The sequence below is a fragment of the Falco naumanni genome, chromosome 2 (genome assembly GCF_017639655.2).
Source record: "Falco naumanni isolate bFalNau1 chromosome 2, bFalNau1.pat, whole genome shotgun sequence".
In the NCBI taxonomy this organism is placed as follows: Eukaryota; Metazoa; Chordata; class Aves; order Falconiformes; family Falconidae; genus Falco; species Falco naumanni.
The window spans coordinates 48,138,296-48,155,929 of NC_054055.1; the positions used below are offsets into that span (position 1 = coordinate 48,138,296).

The following is a 17,634-nucleotide window of genomic DNA, read 5'->3' on the forward strand; positions in this document are numbered from 1 at the left end:
AGAAAGATTAACCAATTCAAAAGGTGTTCCAGTAGACAAGCAGTTACAGTTCCATATCCAGGCCCATTCAGTCACTGGAATAATTCTTGGAAGCAACTTGATCAGATATGAGCAGGTGAAATTTCCTTTCATTATAAGAATTTGTTTGAAGAAGATTTCAATTACTCAGGTATGGATAGTACGCATTTGTGAAGACTGGTACTGCACAATTCTATACTGCAGCAAAGTTTTCTAAACCTGCTCACTTGCTGCTTACTGGGTATTTCTATTTTTGTGTTTTGATAAAACCTGCAGAACTACAGAACTTAACCTTATAGAACTTTGTCTTATACATGAGGGATGGTACAGCCTATGGGGGAGTTTTCAAAACAGCAGCAATGTGAAAGTTTAAGATTGTAGAACTGTGCAACCTCTCTTTTCTGTTTTTTAAGATAAAATATTACCACGGGGAATGTAAATGGGAAAGTATCATTAAAAATTGTATCAAAATACATATAAAGATAGTATATCTCTCATTTGCTACCAAACTGGTAGAAACAGCACATGGGGGATAGATATATGATTTTAAACATTATCTGTTACCTCTCTGAGAGCAGCACTAGGTGAATGTTAATCATCTATAAGATCTGAATGAAAGAGACAATTGTAATAAAGAAAACCAAATAATTTTTTCAACAAGAATTTATCTTCTTACAGTCACTTCTGGTAAGCAAGGTTTCCATCTGTAAGTGAACTCAAAGATACTGATTTCTGGGATGTTTTCCAGCATTTTAAAATGTCTATGCACAGGTGATGATACAGCTGTCATCTTGCCAAAAAAAAAAAAAAGCAAGCATAATAATAATATCCACAGAGCTGAATTTGTGAGTTAGGAGGAGCATTAACAAAATTTATGATGCCTCAGCACTTTCTGATATTGCACTACTGACAGAGGGAAAAGAAAACAACACAGAATGAGTCACAAATACGTCCTGCATGTTGTTGGCCTAAACGTGATTTGTGTGCATGGACACTGCACATTCAGAGTTCCAAGTGCAGAGGCACACAGGCTACCAGTAGCTTCCCAATGCACTTGGGCAAGACAGCAACAGGCGGTGAATCAAACATATGAGGATAAGGAATTATTCAATATTGTAGTTGAAAAATTGTTCTGTGTACTTACATTGCACCAGTTGGTGGAGCCACAGTAGTAATTCCTTGATGTATTTAACATGAGTATACCATAAAGCAAAGATAACTGGCTACAGTGGTGAAATTTCTTAGACCAGGTTAGGCTGGCAATTTCTTATGTAGTTTGTAGAAAAACATAATACTGCCTGTCATTTCTGCCCCCCTGCTTTCCAGCAGTAAGTTTTAGCTTTTCACTGCATCTGCCCTATTCTAAAGCACAAACACATGCTTTAGAGATTAATTCTTATGAAAAGCTTTCACAGACTGGATGTAGCTACCTTAAGTTTTCTATCACTCCAACAGTAATCTATCAAAAACTAATTCAACTCCCAGAGCAGAAAGGGAGATGGATATATGCCTCCTGCAACACAGAAATGTTCTTCTGTTTTATTCAGATTTAAACACCTGGAGTCATGTTTTATCACTGGCACCTAAATCCAAAGAGAGATACTTTGTTTCACTTCACACAAATAGAATTTCTGCTGACATGGTAGAGATGTATACAGGTTTCTGCAAGAAATGCAAATATTAGCATGAGAACTGAAACAGGAAAAATAGCACAGAAATGTTGAAATGGGAGCAAATGACTTCCAGTTATTGTTTCACTTGTGTAGCCATAGTGCCCTCTAGCAGTCGAAAGAGAAAATACAGGGCTTTATCTCAAGGAAAAAAAAAAATTGCACAAAATCAGAACTGTCTTTTCTTTAAGCTGAGAAAGGACAGTGCGCAAACGTGAAGAACATTTCTTCACGTTAAAACAAGGTACTTTAATGGAAAGGACACTTCTCTCTGCTTTTATGCAGCAGAGTTCTGCAGAGCTGTGCAGCTCTGTAAAATCAGAGTTCTTGTACCCTAAAGGCATTTCTGTGCTTCTGTAGATCTCACCTACACCATACACGCATTAGCAACACGCACACGATTTTGGCCAAAGGATGTAGGTTTTTACATGCATAGATCAACACACATTTTTGTGAAATCTTTGTTTTCCCTACAAGGAGGAAACATTTTGGCTCCAACATCTTTATTGCACAAAATTCTCTGCAAGATTAAGAATAAATTATTACCTTTAAAACCTAAGAAACTTTTCTCATTTCCCTAGAGAGCAAATTATTGTATTGAGAGAAAAGTTAGTGTGCCTTACAGCTGGGAAATACTCCGTCTAGCTGCAGATCATTAGGAAAACATTTTGGAGAAGTAAGTGCTCCTTTTTTTCTATTGCATTTAAAAGACCATTTACCAGTTGCTAAAGAATGATTTCTGCTTTTTAGGCTTAGTGTTCATCTGCACCGTTCTGAGTTTTGAGGTCTATAAATAACATCTCTGATTTCAAATAATCTTCATAGCTTGTCAGAAGGAACTGTAAATACCAGTTTGCTTTACCCCCCCTCCCTTTTTAAGGAAAAGTGTATGCTAGACGATATTAAAACATCAGATTTTAAGAGAATTTTTACCTATGAAATTACTATCAAAAAAGCTTATGTGAAACTGTGACACAGAACAGTAAAACAGCATAAAATACTAAAAGAACTATTTTACCCTCTCTACATACAAAAGGTCAAAATAAAAAAAAATACATCTACTGCAGATGTTTCTCAGAAAAATGAGTTTTGAAGAGTACATGCCTCAATTTTTTTCTCCCAGTTGCTGATACAGAAATACGCAACAGCTAGCAGAGACAGATTTGCTGAATGTGGTATTCCAGTCTTTGCCACAGAAAGGTGAGAAACTGAATTAGTCTGTCATGCTAACAAAGCAGGAAGGATCTTGGAATTCAAGAATTCAAACTGTAACATCAAAATTATAAAATACCACAGGGTCAGATGAGATGATTTTCAAAGACATCAACTGGTCTCAGGATTACAAACTTACTGCAACAAGAAAAAAAGATAAAAATCTTCACTCACATGGACAAAGATCAAAGTATTGTCATTCAGATAAGCTTTAGCTTTAACACATATAGAAGGATTTTAGAAATAAAGATCCATTAGGAAAAATAAGAGACATTTCTTGTGCAGTATGTTCTTGAAACCCCTCTCATTAGTGTTCCAATTAAATCTGAAGAGAATTCAAATAAAAGACCAAAAATCACAGAAGTCTGGTTTTGTTGCAAATATTTTTGATGTCTACAGATTTAAAACATGGTTCGGAATAAAACATGCAAAGGCATATTAAAATAAAACCAAAAAATAATTAGTTTATGAAATTACAGTATTTAGGCAACTGTGTGACATCCATACTAGTGTGTTCATAGCGGTCTACATGAGTCCACAAAAACTAACGGTTCATTTTCACCAAGTATCAGTTTGCAGCTATATTGGCTCGATTGGTTATTCTTTTTACTCTCAGTCAAGAACTTCTACTTTGTCTGACATAACAGGTTCATTTGGAAGAAATCAAATGCTATAACATCAATACAGTTAAGAAATCGCTCCACTCACAGTAAAAATTGCTGATTTTCATACACATTTTTTTTCCCACAAACCCCTCAATTTTCTGCTTTTGTTCCAGTTATTCTAATCTTAACTTGTTAACTGTAACTTAATTTGCTAATTGTAATAAAGGTACAAAATATAGGATTAAAACTGACTTCAGCTGCGACATAAAAATCCACTGTTGATTTACAGTAAATAAGGTGCTTCATAGAAGGTCTATATCCCTTTATGTTGTGTATTAGTACAACAGTAGTGTATGACTGGTGGAAGGAAAAAAACCCCCACCATTCCTCCCCATCTGTTTTTGGTGGGACCTACTGGTTCACAGATTAGTTTAAAAAAAAAAATACAGGGAACATCCAAAATCACTTCCCCGAGTCAAAACCAAACTCTTGCGCATCTTTTTGTGCTCTTTTATGCTCATGTGACAACTGACAATCACAAATTATACATTACACCTACAGAAACCTCAAACAAGTTATCCAAGGGCTGACAAGAATAGTAAGGTGTGGTTTTCCTGCTTTGAAATAACTGAGTTTTAAGAGAAGAAAAAAATACAAATACTACTGGCCATAAGTAATGCTTACAAAAGGTATTCTTGTTATTTTACTGTTTTTTCAGACAGATTGTAATACAGTCTGAATTACTGACTCCGATTACTTAAAATTTTTGTATTCAACCAAATGTGGTTTACTACAATACTGTCATTGATCTGCACGTCAGATCAAACCTTATTCAAGCCCTATAGCAATCTAACTGGAAAATGAAATAAGTTTTTAAATGTTTACCTTTTTTTTCCATTGAAATTCTGAAAAGCTGTCTGGGGAAAACCAAGGTAACCCCGCTCTCCGTGTTTCACATTAGGGAGTTCCGTTTGCACAACTGTTAAAAAAATACAATGATTTAGCTAATCACAGTGGAGGCATACTTGGGAATGCATTCACAAGGATCAACCAAGTACAGAAGGGAATGAAAGTCAGCAGGATGTTTGGTTTGTTGATTCAAACAAGGAAGTATGCTGCTCGAGGTGACAACAGATTTCACTGAAGGCTATGCTAATAAGGATCCAACTGAAATGAAATGACAGGATTTGGCTAAGGTAGTAGCAAAAAGGGAGGGGAGAGCAGCCCTAGAGAAGAACAGAGCAAGCCAAAAAGAAATCAAATCAAGAAAGTAATTTGATAATGACAGAAACACATACAGAATCCATTTAGATTGCAAATAGCGCACCGTTTTCTTACCCGGAATGGCACAGGATCACAGATTGGTTTCAACTGAAACAAACATCTGGGGTTGTTTCTACAGTGACAGTAAACCAAGCCCTTCTGATCCAGGTGGCTTTCAATCCTTCAGAGCATCACAAGATAATAGCAGGAGACAAAATACACACCAGTAAGACTTCCCCCGTCGCCTTTCAACGATGGAAGTTTGGGAGGAGGTAGGTGATAAAAGGAATGTTTCAGCCCCTTACAGGTAGGCCAGAGTGAAAACAGTTATTAACAAATTAATCTTGCATGGATGTATTACCACACTGAATTTGAAACAAGCAGGCAAACTTGGAATACTGATTTTAAAATTATGTGATACAGCAATTTCAGATTATTCCTTAGAAGCATCCATGTAAAGAACACACTAATAGTTGTCATTAACTTGTGTTGATTTGACTGCAGTGAAAAGGCATGTTTGAGCACCAAAGCGTGCCATGCAACCACCTTAAGTCAGCATGCACAGTCCTTTCATGTGCTGTACCTTTTCTGTAAGACAACAAAAAAAGTACCTGTTCTGTAAGACACTAAAAATTTCCATCTCCCGGACTGTCAATCTGGCACCCTTCAGATATAGTATATTATTAAAAAAGAAAAGTAGGAAAGCTTGTATTTAGTTCAGTGAACTAGAGCAGCTCATTCAGAGCACTGGATAAAAAGGTTCTTAAAATATTTTATTTTGCCTGAAATTCAGTGTAAAAGGAAATCAATTTCCCAAATACAATTCCCTATGAAGAGTTAGAACTTACTGTAACAAGCATGGCAGTCAATTGTTAAATTTCAATGTGAAACTAAGACTATACAAAAAATTTTAAGTGCATACTTTTGCAACAAGATATGCATACATACAGGGACCTAGGGAGAAAAAAAGCCACCAAAACAACCCAACCAACATCAAACAAAAAACCTAAACCCAGGCAGGATCCAGGTCTCAAAAAACCCTCTAACTGAAAAGCACAGAACAAAAATTCTACAGCCAGAGCTCTTCTCTCTGGGATACTACTACTTCTACATTCCTCCATTCCAATTTTGGAATGTAAAAAAAAAAAAAGGGCAGGGACACAATTCACAACAGTTCTCCTCCACTTCCCTCTACCCCCTCAAAAAAAAAACAACAACAAACCCAACAAAACAAAAAAACCCAACAAAACCAAAAACACAGACTAAAGAAAATATACCGTGAACTAAAGTACTGTCCCCTGTGTCTATTTGCTGAATGAGATGGTGGTTTTATGCTGCAGCCATTAATGAGTTTGGGGTGGCAAACCAAACCAAAAATAAACCCCATAAGTCTAATACTTAATAAATGCATTTTCCTTTGAAAACAGACCAGCAAAACGTCACTAAACGGTAATAAAACCAAGTCTTTCTGGTAAGAGAGGTCCCTTACTGCCAAGGAATACACAGTTCTCCTTCCTAAGAGGAGAAACTTCAGACCTCTCATAACAGAATGCCCCACTAGAAAGAGCCAATTAAGTATTTCTGTGAAGTATACATTTCATGTATGTACATTTTAAAATAGTGATTATACACTATAGTGTTAACTTAGTCTCTGCTAAGTGTTACTTTTGAAAAGGAAAAATGTGATCATAGACACACAGGAATAAAAAAGGTGCATTAGTGTGCACAATTTTTTTAGAATAATACCTACCAAACATTCCACTTCTCCTAATGTATTTTTCTAAATTATATTTCAGTACTGCATATATTTTTGTGGGATCAAATTTTCTTCTGCAGTTGCAGACTGCAAGGATACAGAATAAATTCCTTATTGTTGAAATATTATATTTACTTTTTGACTTAAATCAGTTTAAAATTCAGAAAACATCCAAAGGCTTTTATGCAAGAGTATACCTGTGTGTTAATGTAAATGAAACATCATTATGTTGATGTATTTTTTTATATTCAATACAACTTTAGTATAAGTGACAGTGATTAGAGCTCCTTTTGTGAATATGGGGGTGGGGGTTGCCATTTGGAACGGTCTTTTTTCTTTTTTTTTTTTCTTTTTTTTTTTTTTTTTTCATTATGAAGGACCATTGCCTTAGCTTTTTTGGTTATTGCTTTTTTTTTCCTCTTTTTTTTTTTTTTTTAAGACCATTCCATTTCTTTATTTTTTTAACATCTTAAAGTCATAAGGACTTATATGCAAAGCAGTCATACACTTTATCATTAAAACCCATAGGTAAAATACGTACACAAATCCAACAAAAGGCTAGTACATAGTAAAGCCTAAGCATACTACTATGCAATATTATGAATACATAACTTCAGAGACTTCGGTTTAGTACTGTTATCTATTCATTTCTGAAAACATTCACAAAGATTTTAAATGCAAATTTTCATTCCGTATCTGGAATAGAACAAAAATCATCTATGTTATAACAACTTTTGGTCATTTGTGTTTGACCAATTCGGTAAATTACAAAGAACCCAAAGAATTCTGTAACTTTCTGTAGAACTATGTAATAAAAACATTGCATATGTTCCTAGTATGATGTCTTTAGCAATCATTTACTGAAATGTAACTCAAACATCAATCTCTCAAAACGTATAACTGACCAGCTGCTTTTTAGTCTATATCCGAATCCAACTTCATCACAAAACCCCTTTTAATACAAAGATGCAGAAGTACATTAGGTAATACTAATGCAACACAGGTGCAGTTCTAGCATTGTCATTGATGAGTTGAATCATCTTCTCCATGAACGAGATTCATTATCCTCCTCCTCTTCATCATCATCTTGAAGCAGCGAGTCATCCACCAAGGATTCTTCCTGAAACTTCAAGACAAAAATGTGATACTGTTAAGGTCAGAAAATTTTAAAGATCAGAAGACAAAACAGAAATCTCCGATATCTGGAATTTATTAAAGAGAAAACTTATTTTTTAACTGATAAACAGCAACACTTTCATGAAACATACTGTATGTATAAGTATTGGGTACATATACTGATAAATAGCAAATGAAACATGTTTTCTTTCTTTTGGACTTCAATATAACCAGGACAAACGCACCTCATACCTAAAAAGCTCTTCTGATTCTTCAGCATAGCATTTATGCCCAAGCTGCAACGTTCCCATGAAACTTAAGGTGCTATACTGAAAATTAATGTTTTTGCACATTCACAATGACTATGCCTGTATTCATCCAAGAGCTTCATCTATCTGTGCCACAGTATCAAAAAGGCTGAATCTGAGATATTTTGATTTTAACGGCTTAATCAAAGGTAAAACTGATATAAAGATTTAAAAGATCAGGGCAGCAAGACAGGTGTTCACGGAAATTTTGACAAAATATATTATTTTCAATTCCTTTCAGTAACAACATAATAACTTGATAGACTCCACAAAACCCTGAACATTTCAGGTTGACAGTTACAGCTTCAGGGAGGTAAAGTTAAAAAAAAGATAGATAAACAGTTGATTTGATTTTCACCTACGTATAGACACAGGGGGTGTAAACATAAGTTATTCCCTGTACCAGAACTTTTCTGATTATTGCACCTATCACAGCAATTCCTGCGCTAGCTGAAGGATGGACTAAACCACAAAGATGTCTTCCCCTAGCAAAACCTCCCAGGTGTTAGATAACAGTTATGATCTTGCTTGCGTATTCTTCTTGTCCCAGTAATTGTAGGTTTTTCTACAGAATTTCAAAATTCAGCAGGAGGCATGAAATTGATTTATGAAGTTAGGGAGCCTCCTGGAGAGATGTGAGGCTCTAGACTGAAGAAAGCCTAGAACTAAGCCTACTCTCTTTCCAGTACACTCTTCTACAAAAGGGAGAAACTATCGTCTTCATTACTTTTGTCTATATGAAGTGCATTTTAAAAAGCAGCTCTATTGACATCCAACCTGTCTGTCAATGTATGCCTGGGTACTTTAAGCCAGAGTAAAACACAGAAGCTTTCCGAGGACTTAGTCTCTTCCCCTGGCGTCTAGATGTCCAGCAGGCTGAAACATAACAGTGCTGTCAAAAAGGAAGGCATCCCGGGCAGTGCACAATGCAGAACTCCATGGTGCACAAGGGTGAGTGGCAGTAGGGATGATCAAAAAGCTGGGAACAACTTCCACATAGGGGAACAACTAGAGGGGCTTGGATTCTCTGGCCTGGAGAGAAAGTAACTGAGGGCAAGTATGACAGGAGTCCATAGGTATTGAGTGTCTCAGAAAGTCAAGAGAGAACAATGGTCTTATTTGTGATGCAAGAGCAAGGGAACATCAAAATTAAACATGTAGCTGGCAGGTCCAATATAAAGACACTTATTCTGGGTAGAAATAGTTGAACAGTACCATTCCCTGTTGTGGGTTATTATAGATGCTATTCAGATTCCAAAGAAACCAGACAAATTCATAAACTAAACACCTATCAAGGGCTTTCAACTACAAAGACACCACATCTCTGACTCAGCAGGTCCCTGAAATGCAAACCACTGATGATTAAAAGCTTATCTCTACTTACACCTTCCCAGGCTTCCCAGACTCAGTAGAGTCGACTTTTTTGTTAGGCAACCAGTCGTAGAGCACAAGGCATCTAGGAAGCTTAGGTGCTTTTGTAATTAAGTGGCTGCTCACCAGCGATTTTCTAAAGCACCGAAGTCCAAAAGATCTACCTGATATTTTGACAAATAGTCTAGGAGCCTTGTTTCATTATTAAGAATGTCATTCTGCTGAATGACCTAGCTCCTTTTTCTCTTTTTTCAAACATCTAGTTTCACTCAAGTCTTAAGCCTGCTATCCCTCTTTAACACAGTAATACTCAGCTGAACTAAAACGGTCATTTAGACATGGAAAAATGAAGGAAACCTATTTCATGTGTTTACAACAGCTGCTATAAAAAGAAGTTAAATGGCTTGATGAATTTTAGGCATGCAGAAACTCAAGAAGACATTTTACATATATAAAGAATGTGTGACAAACTCAGGCCACTGACTATAACCTACTTCACCTCCCAATCTAATCCTGAGAAAGTCCCAAACTTTAAACAATAAAATTGTGTAAAATTTATTTTATGCAATTGGTTGAACTTCAGTTCATGAACACGAAGTTCTTGAACTCATCCATCTGGGATCTGGGGATCATAATATACTTCAAATACTACCTTAACCAAATGCTAGAAGCAATACAAAGTGCACAGAAAGAAAGAATGGCATTTAAATGCAAAATTTTCCAAGGATTATTGAATAAAAATCCCTCGTGTGAAGAAATTTGGTGAAGGTTAGGAGGACTAATTCAGTTGTAGAAAATTCAAATAAAAAACAAATCTCTCACAGAAAAAAAGACAAAAGAATTACATGTATTTAGCTTGTTTTGTAAATGGGCAAGGGTCACAGGTAAGTACATCAATCATGCTAAATTAAAAAAAAAAAAAAACAAAAAACAAAACAAAAAACCAAAAAAAAACCCCACAAAAAACCAAACCAAAAAAACCTGTAATCACTGGGCCATGTAAGAATCCAGCAACACTAAAGTATAGGTAAACTCAGCATTTTTGTATTACACATTTCTTATCGCCAAGATTTCTGCAAGCATACAAAAGCAACGATCAGCTAGGGGTTTTGATCCAAGATCAACTCCTACACATTTTCCACATGAATAATTAGCCAAGGAATGACTGCTGAGACAGTTCAGAGACACCTAAACCCAATATAAAATATTATAAAAAAACATTACTTCCCCCTTAGATTTTAAAAATCTGGGAAGTTTTAGTTGAGTTCATCAACTTATGAACTACAAAAAACTAGCACCATGCAGTCTTTTCCCTGAGTTTTCTTTCCATACTTGATGACTCCCTTTAAAGAGAACAACCATCACCTAGAACAGATGTATCCCACTACCACAGGAACTTCTCAGCTGACAAGCTGTCATCACACATCTGGGCCTGAGGTCTTTTAGAGTTTGTAAATCTGTCCTTTCCCTCTGCCAGGGCAGCCAGCGCATGTCACTTGTTACAATCTTCATTCCCTTTTCCCCACTACCTATACCCCAGAGGCTCCCTCCTACACTTAGTGTCTTTAGGTGGAGTTAAGATGAATCTCTCTGTAGTTCACCTACCAGTGAATCTGTACTTTCCTTCCCAATTTACTCTGTTGAAGTGTTTGCATATCCCTCCATACCCTTCCTTCATTATGCAAAATGAAGAAGTCTCAGTGAAGTCATTACTCAATGAGACCTCTCAATAAGGTAGACTCCTTGCAGCAACAAATATTGCTGTTGATCTTCACAGGCAACACATCTCTGAAGTGACAAAATACCTAAGACGCTCTCAAGATTCCCCAATGTATCCTCTTGTTCACTCACAGCTCATTACTATCTGACAAAGCTTGATATTTGTGTATCCAAGAAAAGTAATATTTAATAAGTCAGAATGCACAAACGCCTAATATAAATACATGGTAGCGGAGGTAGTCTACCTGTCTTCAGCTGACATGCTAAAAAGAAATCAGCATTTTTGGAGACAGAAAACAAATACGCAAACTGACTTTCTTCAGAAAAAAGAACTAGAAAGTGAATACTACATAATGTAAAAAATACTAATAAAATTTGGTTATATCAAAACAATCTTGTGAAGCTGGTTCTATGGTAGGTCTGCCAAAACATCATAGGAAAAAGATACCGACAAAATACTACGACCAAGTAAGTCAAGGTGTACTTTTACTTCAGTTATTCTGTGACAATTATTTATATACAGTTAACTGACAGTAAATGAATTAGAAAAAAAGACTGCTTGACTTCTTCCACAAGTGGCATTTACTTCTCAAAATTCACCAACATCAGTTTTTTAAGTATAAGGAGTTAAATGCATCAAGAAATGTGGCCCCGCTGTTCCTACCTTAACCAATTAAGGTTATTTGGACAAGACTTTAAGATCTTTCATGGACCATGATGAAGACTAACACTCAGCAGAGGTACTTCAGATGTCTGAATGAAGTTAGAAAAGGCTCTAAAATTATTCCTTCACCTGTACCAAGCCATATCTCTCTATAAAGGAAAATCAGATTCTGAAATTTGATCATCTAAGAAATTAATGCCTAAATCAGATGGTACAAAACCACGTTTTGGACAAAATCATCAAGCTCTCTCATGCAAGTTCAAACCCACTCCTTCCATTTTTTAGATACATCCTCTAGAGCGTTTTGTTGTGCAGGAAATCAAATATTTCTGCAAGGAAAAACAAAGCACCTGGGCTTTCAATAGCCTAGAAAACAAGAAATGTATTTATAGATAAATCCACTTTCTGATGTCAAAATATGAGTGAGATTCTAAAACAGAAGTATGAACTAACAGTTCATTTTCTTTTGGAAAAACTACGTTATTTCATCTTAGAAAAGAAAAATGAAAGAAGAAAAAGAAAAAGCAAGCTTACTTCCTCTTCATCAGGTTCAGCTTCTTCTGTTTCAACAGCTGACATACTAGCAACAGGCTTGTTCCATGCCAACTTTAACTCTTGTCCTTTAAAGCGAGATCCATGAATTGCAGCCTAAAACAAGTTTGAATATTTTAGTTATATATTTCTTTGTGAGGGGAAAAATTAATTAAAGTAATACTTAAATGCCAGAAATAAACCAACCGCCTGTTTTTTTCAAAAGAAAATCCAAGTAGCATCATGTTGAATTACTGTTAATAGGTTAAAACAAAACAACCTGATTCACTGCACATGGAATTCACACATCCTTTCAGGAAAATAATCAAAATATATTCAGAAGAAAATAAGCTTGGAAAACCATAAACCATTTGGTGATGCGGGTAACATACTGAAGCAACATCTTCCTGGTTTTTAATGTTATCTTGATGGATTCTTCACCTTTCAAAGATGGACACAAAACTGTTAATGCATAACTTACTGGAAGAAGTTATCCCACAAATACAAATTATTTTATATATTTAAAAAAAAAAAAACACAAAGACCCCAAACAATTGAAAAAAGCCCCTCTGTGATTACAATTTAACCTCCTGGAAAATGTTCCACTTCCTGTAAAGCTGTTGTAATTGAAATGTAAAAATTTTTAACTTATGGGATATTCATGCCTTTCTAAGTACTAGCTGCATTAAGTGGCTGCTTTGGAAATAGTATGTTCAAATTAAAGTAACATGAATGAGCATAAATCAGCGTTAGCAACATTTCGAAATAACCGTCATGGTCACAAAAGATTTATAGTACAATCTGAAAGCACAGCATAATGTGAAATGTAGAAACAATTACATGTTCAATGACATCTGAACATGAATTGTGTGATATTAAAGTCCCCAGGTATAAATTTTAAATCTGTACATATAAATTTATGATAAATTTAAAAGATTCCCTGCTTATTAAAATGCAGCTCAGGAGCTTTTTGTCCATGGTCTCATCACAATGTCACACAACTAGAATTTTAAAAGTACTTATACGTGACATTTAGGTCCAGAAACAACTTGTAATCTTTGGATGAAATTACCACTACATAAAAATGCAACATTTTGCAACAGGGAATCCTCCTCTTCCTTCCAGGCTAGAACATATACGGTCATAAAGCCTAGGCCTATTTTCATTTAAGAAGGTAAAATATTATCTGCATTTACTTCACAATTGGCCTCAACAGAGGTTTTTAATGATTACCTTCTACAGCTTTCTCCAATTGCCAGTCTTAAAGTCTGCTTTTGTAGTAAATACAAAAATTCCAGTGGAAATATATTTAATATATAAGAATATCTTAAAGGAAAATACAGATTTTATTGTATGTGATCAAACAGTTTTCATAAAATTTTCATTTTAAAATGAAGGTGCTATTAGACACAAAGTCATCTGACAAAAGTTTCAGTGCTATCTAGAATGTAGAAATCTAAAACACTGATCACGAATTCTGACCCAGCTAAAATACATACCCTCACTGTCTGGAATATATTCTGAACTTTACCTTGAATATAGCTTGAAAACCCCACCCATTCTATTTAAGAGTGATTGAGGAAAAACATACTGATTTTTAATTGCAGTTACATGGGGGGGGGGGGGAAGGGGGGGCGCGCGCACGCAGATAATGTTGACTTCAACCTTTCCATCAAACCTATTTCCCTTTTACCCCTGCCCACATCTTTCTTCATGCTCTGCACTACCTTCTTTTTCAAGTGCTTCCTATCGCTACACGTCTATGTTTGTTACTGCAAAATACTTCCATTCCCTGCTTTTTGGGTACAGAAATTTAGCTACGGCTGAAATGATTCTCCATACCAATTTTTAGGCAAAACAAGTAAGTTATAACAGTAAAACTGTATTTTGCTGATAAACCGTTATCTGTAGTAAAACGCTGTCAAGATCCTTGTTGTGAATCATACTCCACCTGACAGAATTAAAGACTTCAATAAGTTTTCTAAAAACAGATTATTTTTCCAGGTGACCTTTTTTATTTTCAGGGAAGTAGAAGTTCTGCTCAATACTTAAAGAGTATTTCTTACATAAACTACAACGTCAGAGAATATGAAGTTGAAAAAGGAGGTACCCGGTGTCAGGAAGCACCAAAACTGAAATGACAGCCTTAATTCCATCTACTTGTGAGTATACTAATCACAACAGCTTTTATCTGCAAGCAGGTATTTCTTATTCTCTCAGAACTTCTGTTCACTGAACTGTGTTCCTTCAATACATCTGTCAATTACTGGTTCTCCCTATCAGTCAGTACATACTATGTACCATTAACTACACTTCCTTTCTCACAGAGTAATTACAATCTGTATAGTTAGTGCTCATCATTGCTATAACTAAGACTTTCACAAACCAAATTTCTGTGTTTCCGCAAAGCATCTTTGGCACATGCATCAAATTGTTTCTCAAAATATATAACCATAATGATACTGTAAGTGTTCAAAACTATTGGACCCATTGGCCCAATTTGCTTTGTAAACATCAGTATTTCTGTCAATTGTGTCATTGGTATCTCAAGATAAAGTGTACAAGAAGGGATGTGCCTGGCCAGGTATGAAAATTGTGTTCAAGTAAACTCCACAAGATTAACTCTATCAAAAAATAGAAATTTTGTGCAAAATGTAAACATAAAATGAAATCTTTCCGCATAACTATACTGTAAATATGAAACCATTCTTTCTGGAGTCCCTATCATTTTCAGAATACCACTCTCAACAGTGATGCAAGTATTTAAAGAAAACAAAATAATTTGCAGGAAAATACATTATTTTGCACAGCTTCACACACTGCCTATACCATGGACAGAGTAAGGCAGGAGACCTGCTGAACCAAATATGTAAAGTCCTAATGAACCATATGTAAGACTGCTGAATTACAACATAAGTCAACTCTGGATTTTAGTTTCTAAAAGTTACCTCTATAATAACAAAGATTCCTAAAAAAATATGTGGAAAAAGAAGGAAGGGGAGCAGAGAAAAAAAAAAACCAGGAAAGAGAATCCCATCACATCAAATCACATTTACAGTATCACAGGTTTTCAGGCAAAGGTAAATCCAACTAATCCCAAATGAAATATACAGGGTCACCCTGCAGGATGTCAGTGAAGTTTCAGGAAGCCTGTGAGGGTACCAAATCTTCACGTGAAAAAAACTGGCAATTAAATAAAGATAAACCAAGACACCCAGCCAACAATTCCCAAGTGTTTCTCTTGATTTCTCTCTTACATCCTGTACTTTTTGCTAGAAGCATCCTCATTTCCTAAGGATTTCAGTACTGCCAGATTTGTTTTATCTAGAATTAAACTTTTGTGTCAGATTTCTTTTAAAATGCTTTAAAATACTTGGTAATATTACATTTAATCAAATATAGAATTATCATATAGCTAGAAAGTAGTTAAATGTTGCAAAGTATTTTCAACAAAGACTATACTCACAGCTTCAGCTTCTGCTCTTGTTTTAAAAGTAATCACCGCATGGAGAGAAGAGTCATCTATCTGGCAATCTTCAATTTCACCATATTGCTTTTAATAAATTAAGAAAAAGCTTAGAGAAACAGTTCACCTGTAAAAATGCTGTCTTAAAACAAATGCTCTCAAAAGTCATGTAACATTAGAAGTGTACTTTTCACAGCCTTAATGCCAATCAGCGTATGTGTCTTTGCAATGAATACTGTTACTTCTTACTTGCATTTCTAAAACAAAAAAGTGCTGTAGTCTCTGGATTTTCTGATTGTAAACATACAAGTATGACGTAAAATTATGACAAACAAAGTTGTTCTGCTTCAATATTTCTCTTTTGATCAAAGAAGGGATCTTGAGATGATTCCATTAGTCTATTATGAAACTCTTCCACAAAAATATTTGTTAGATGTAGGGACTGTAGAAAAAGTTTCAAAATCAACTGGATTACACCATCTTAAGAACCTGACCCATCTATTCCTGTAATGGTCTCTATGGTATTGCTACCTTTCATGCTGCCACCAGGGTAAGCTGCAGTGCTTAACGTTTGTACTCAGATGGAATGCACTGCTGATGTACAGAGAGTTGTGACATCATATCACAGAAACAAATACAGCTCAGTGCACTTCAATGGCATTTGGAGCAAGTTTAAAACAGCAAATGCACAACCTGTAAAATGAAATAACACTTCTTCTCAGTGTTGTACTACTAACACTGTGAATAGAACTTATTTCATGACACTACTAAGGGAGGTTTCCGGTTAATATTTTTGTTCCTTCAAGATATTAAGTTTAATACTACCTGCAATAAAACCAAAGAATAACAAGACTAAGTTATGTTTATGAAACAAACTGACACTACACAGCAAACTTAACAGTGGCAGATTCTCTGTCTTCATTTTTATATCCTTTGCAGTAAGAGATACATAATGAAATGAAAAACATGAAAGGGGACCAGCAAAATTTATTTTAGCAATATTCATAATGCAGGTTACATCACAATGTAATGTTGTAGATCAAAACCAAGTTTTTTCTTATACTCCATCATTGAAACTGGACTCAGAAACATTCAATGGTTGACCAAGTGGACTGTACAGTTTCATTTTGAAGTTCTGTGTTCTTAGTTCTACAACAAAAATTTGTTAAGTCATTGGTCAAATGTTCAGTCCATCATACATCTCTACAGAAAGTAGATTTGCTCCCCTTATTGGTATGATGGTTCCCTTTTTGTTCCCCTATATAGGTATGGTGTGGTGTATTTAAGGGGAACAAAACATATACACATATATATGTATGTGTGTGTATATATATGTATTTATAGCACTCCTGAAAACACAAAACCTTAAAAAAAAACAGTATCATGGTGGAGGTATTTTTGTTGTGGTTTTTTTTCCGGTTGTTTTTTGTTGTCAGTTTTTTTAATTTTAAAAAGGAGCCACAGGTCCTTGTTGGCTCTTGTTCTTTTGAAAAGCTGCTTGCATGGCTGCCAGACAGGAATTATTAAGTTCACTGACTGGAGTAGAATTTACTGGACTTACTGGCTTTTGGACTTCTACTTTCAGAGAATCACTTCAATTCAATATTGAAGAAAAAAAACAATGGGGTGGGGACACACACAGAAAAAGATTCACACAATTTATGCCACTAGATACTTTTAGTATTCATTCCACAAAATAAACAAATTTCCTTTTATTCTAACCTTTAGTGGAGGGTAAAGTTTTTTATAAATTTATCTTGATTTCTCACTTTATTGTATTTGCCTATATATTACATAAATATTTGTAACAATTTCACATATATCCTCAAACAAAAACTTTTAAGTCTTTACTTTATATTCCAAATTTCCTTTCATTTTAAGACCAAAACAATTAGTCTTGCTGGTTTATTCAACTAGTCGAATAAGCAGTGTTAA

The 17,634-nt window shown here is 35.2% G+C and overlaps 1 protein-coding gene across 7 annotated transcripts in view; it reads right to left on the reverse strand.

Annotated features, from left to right (window-relative positions):
* Positions 1-6,946: 6,946 nt before the first annotated feature.
* The window catches only part of RBM26 (RNA binding motif protein 26), a 58,927-nt gene continuing 48,239 nt past the window's right edge, over positions 6,947-17,634 (reverse strand). For all 7 annotated transcript variants that reach the window (XM_040584280.1, XM_040584278.1, XM_040584284.1 and 4 more), the window contains 3 exons: positions 15,700-15,786; positions 12,237-12,350; positions 6,947-7,650 (listed from right to left, as the gene is read on the reverse strand). In XM_040584280.1, coding sequence (XP_040440214.1) covers positions 7,561-7,650; positions 12,237-12,350; positions 15,700-15,786 — 291 coding nt within the window. In that variant the 3' untranslated portion in view covers positions 6,947-7,560. The remainder of the gene's footprint in view (positions 7,651-12,236; positions 12,351-15,699; positions 15,787-17,634) is intronic.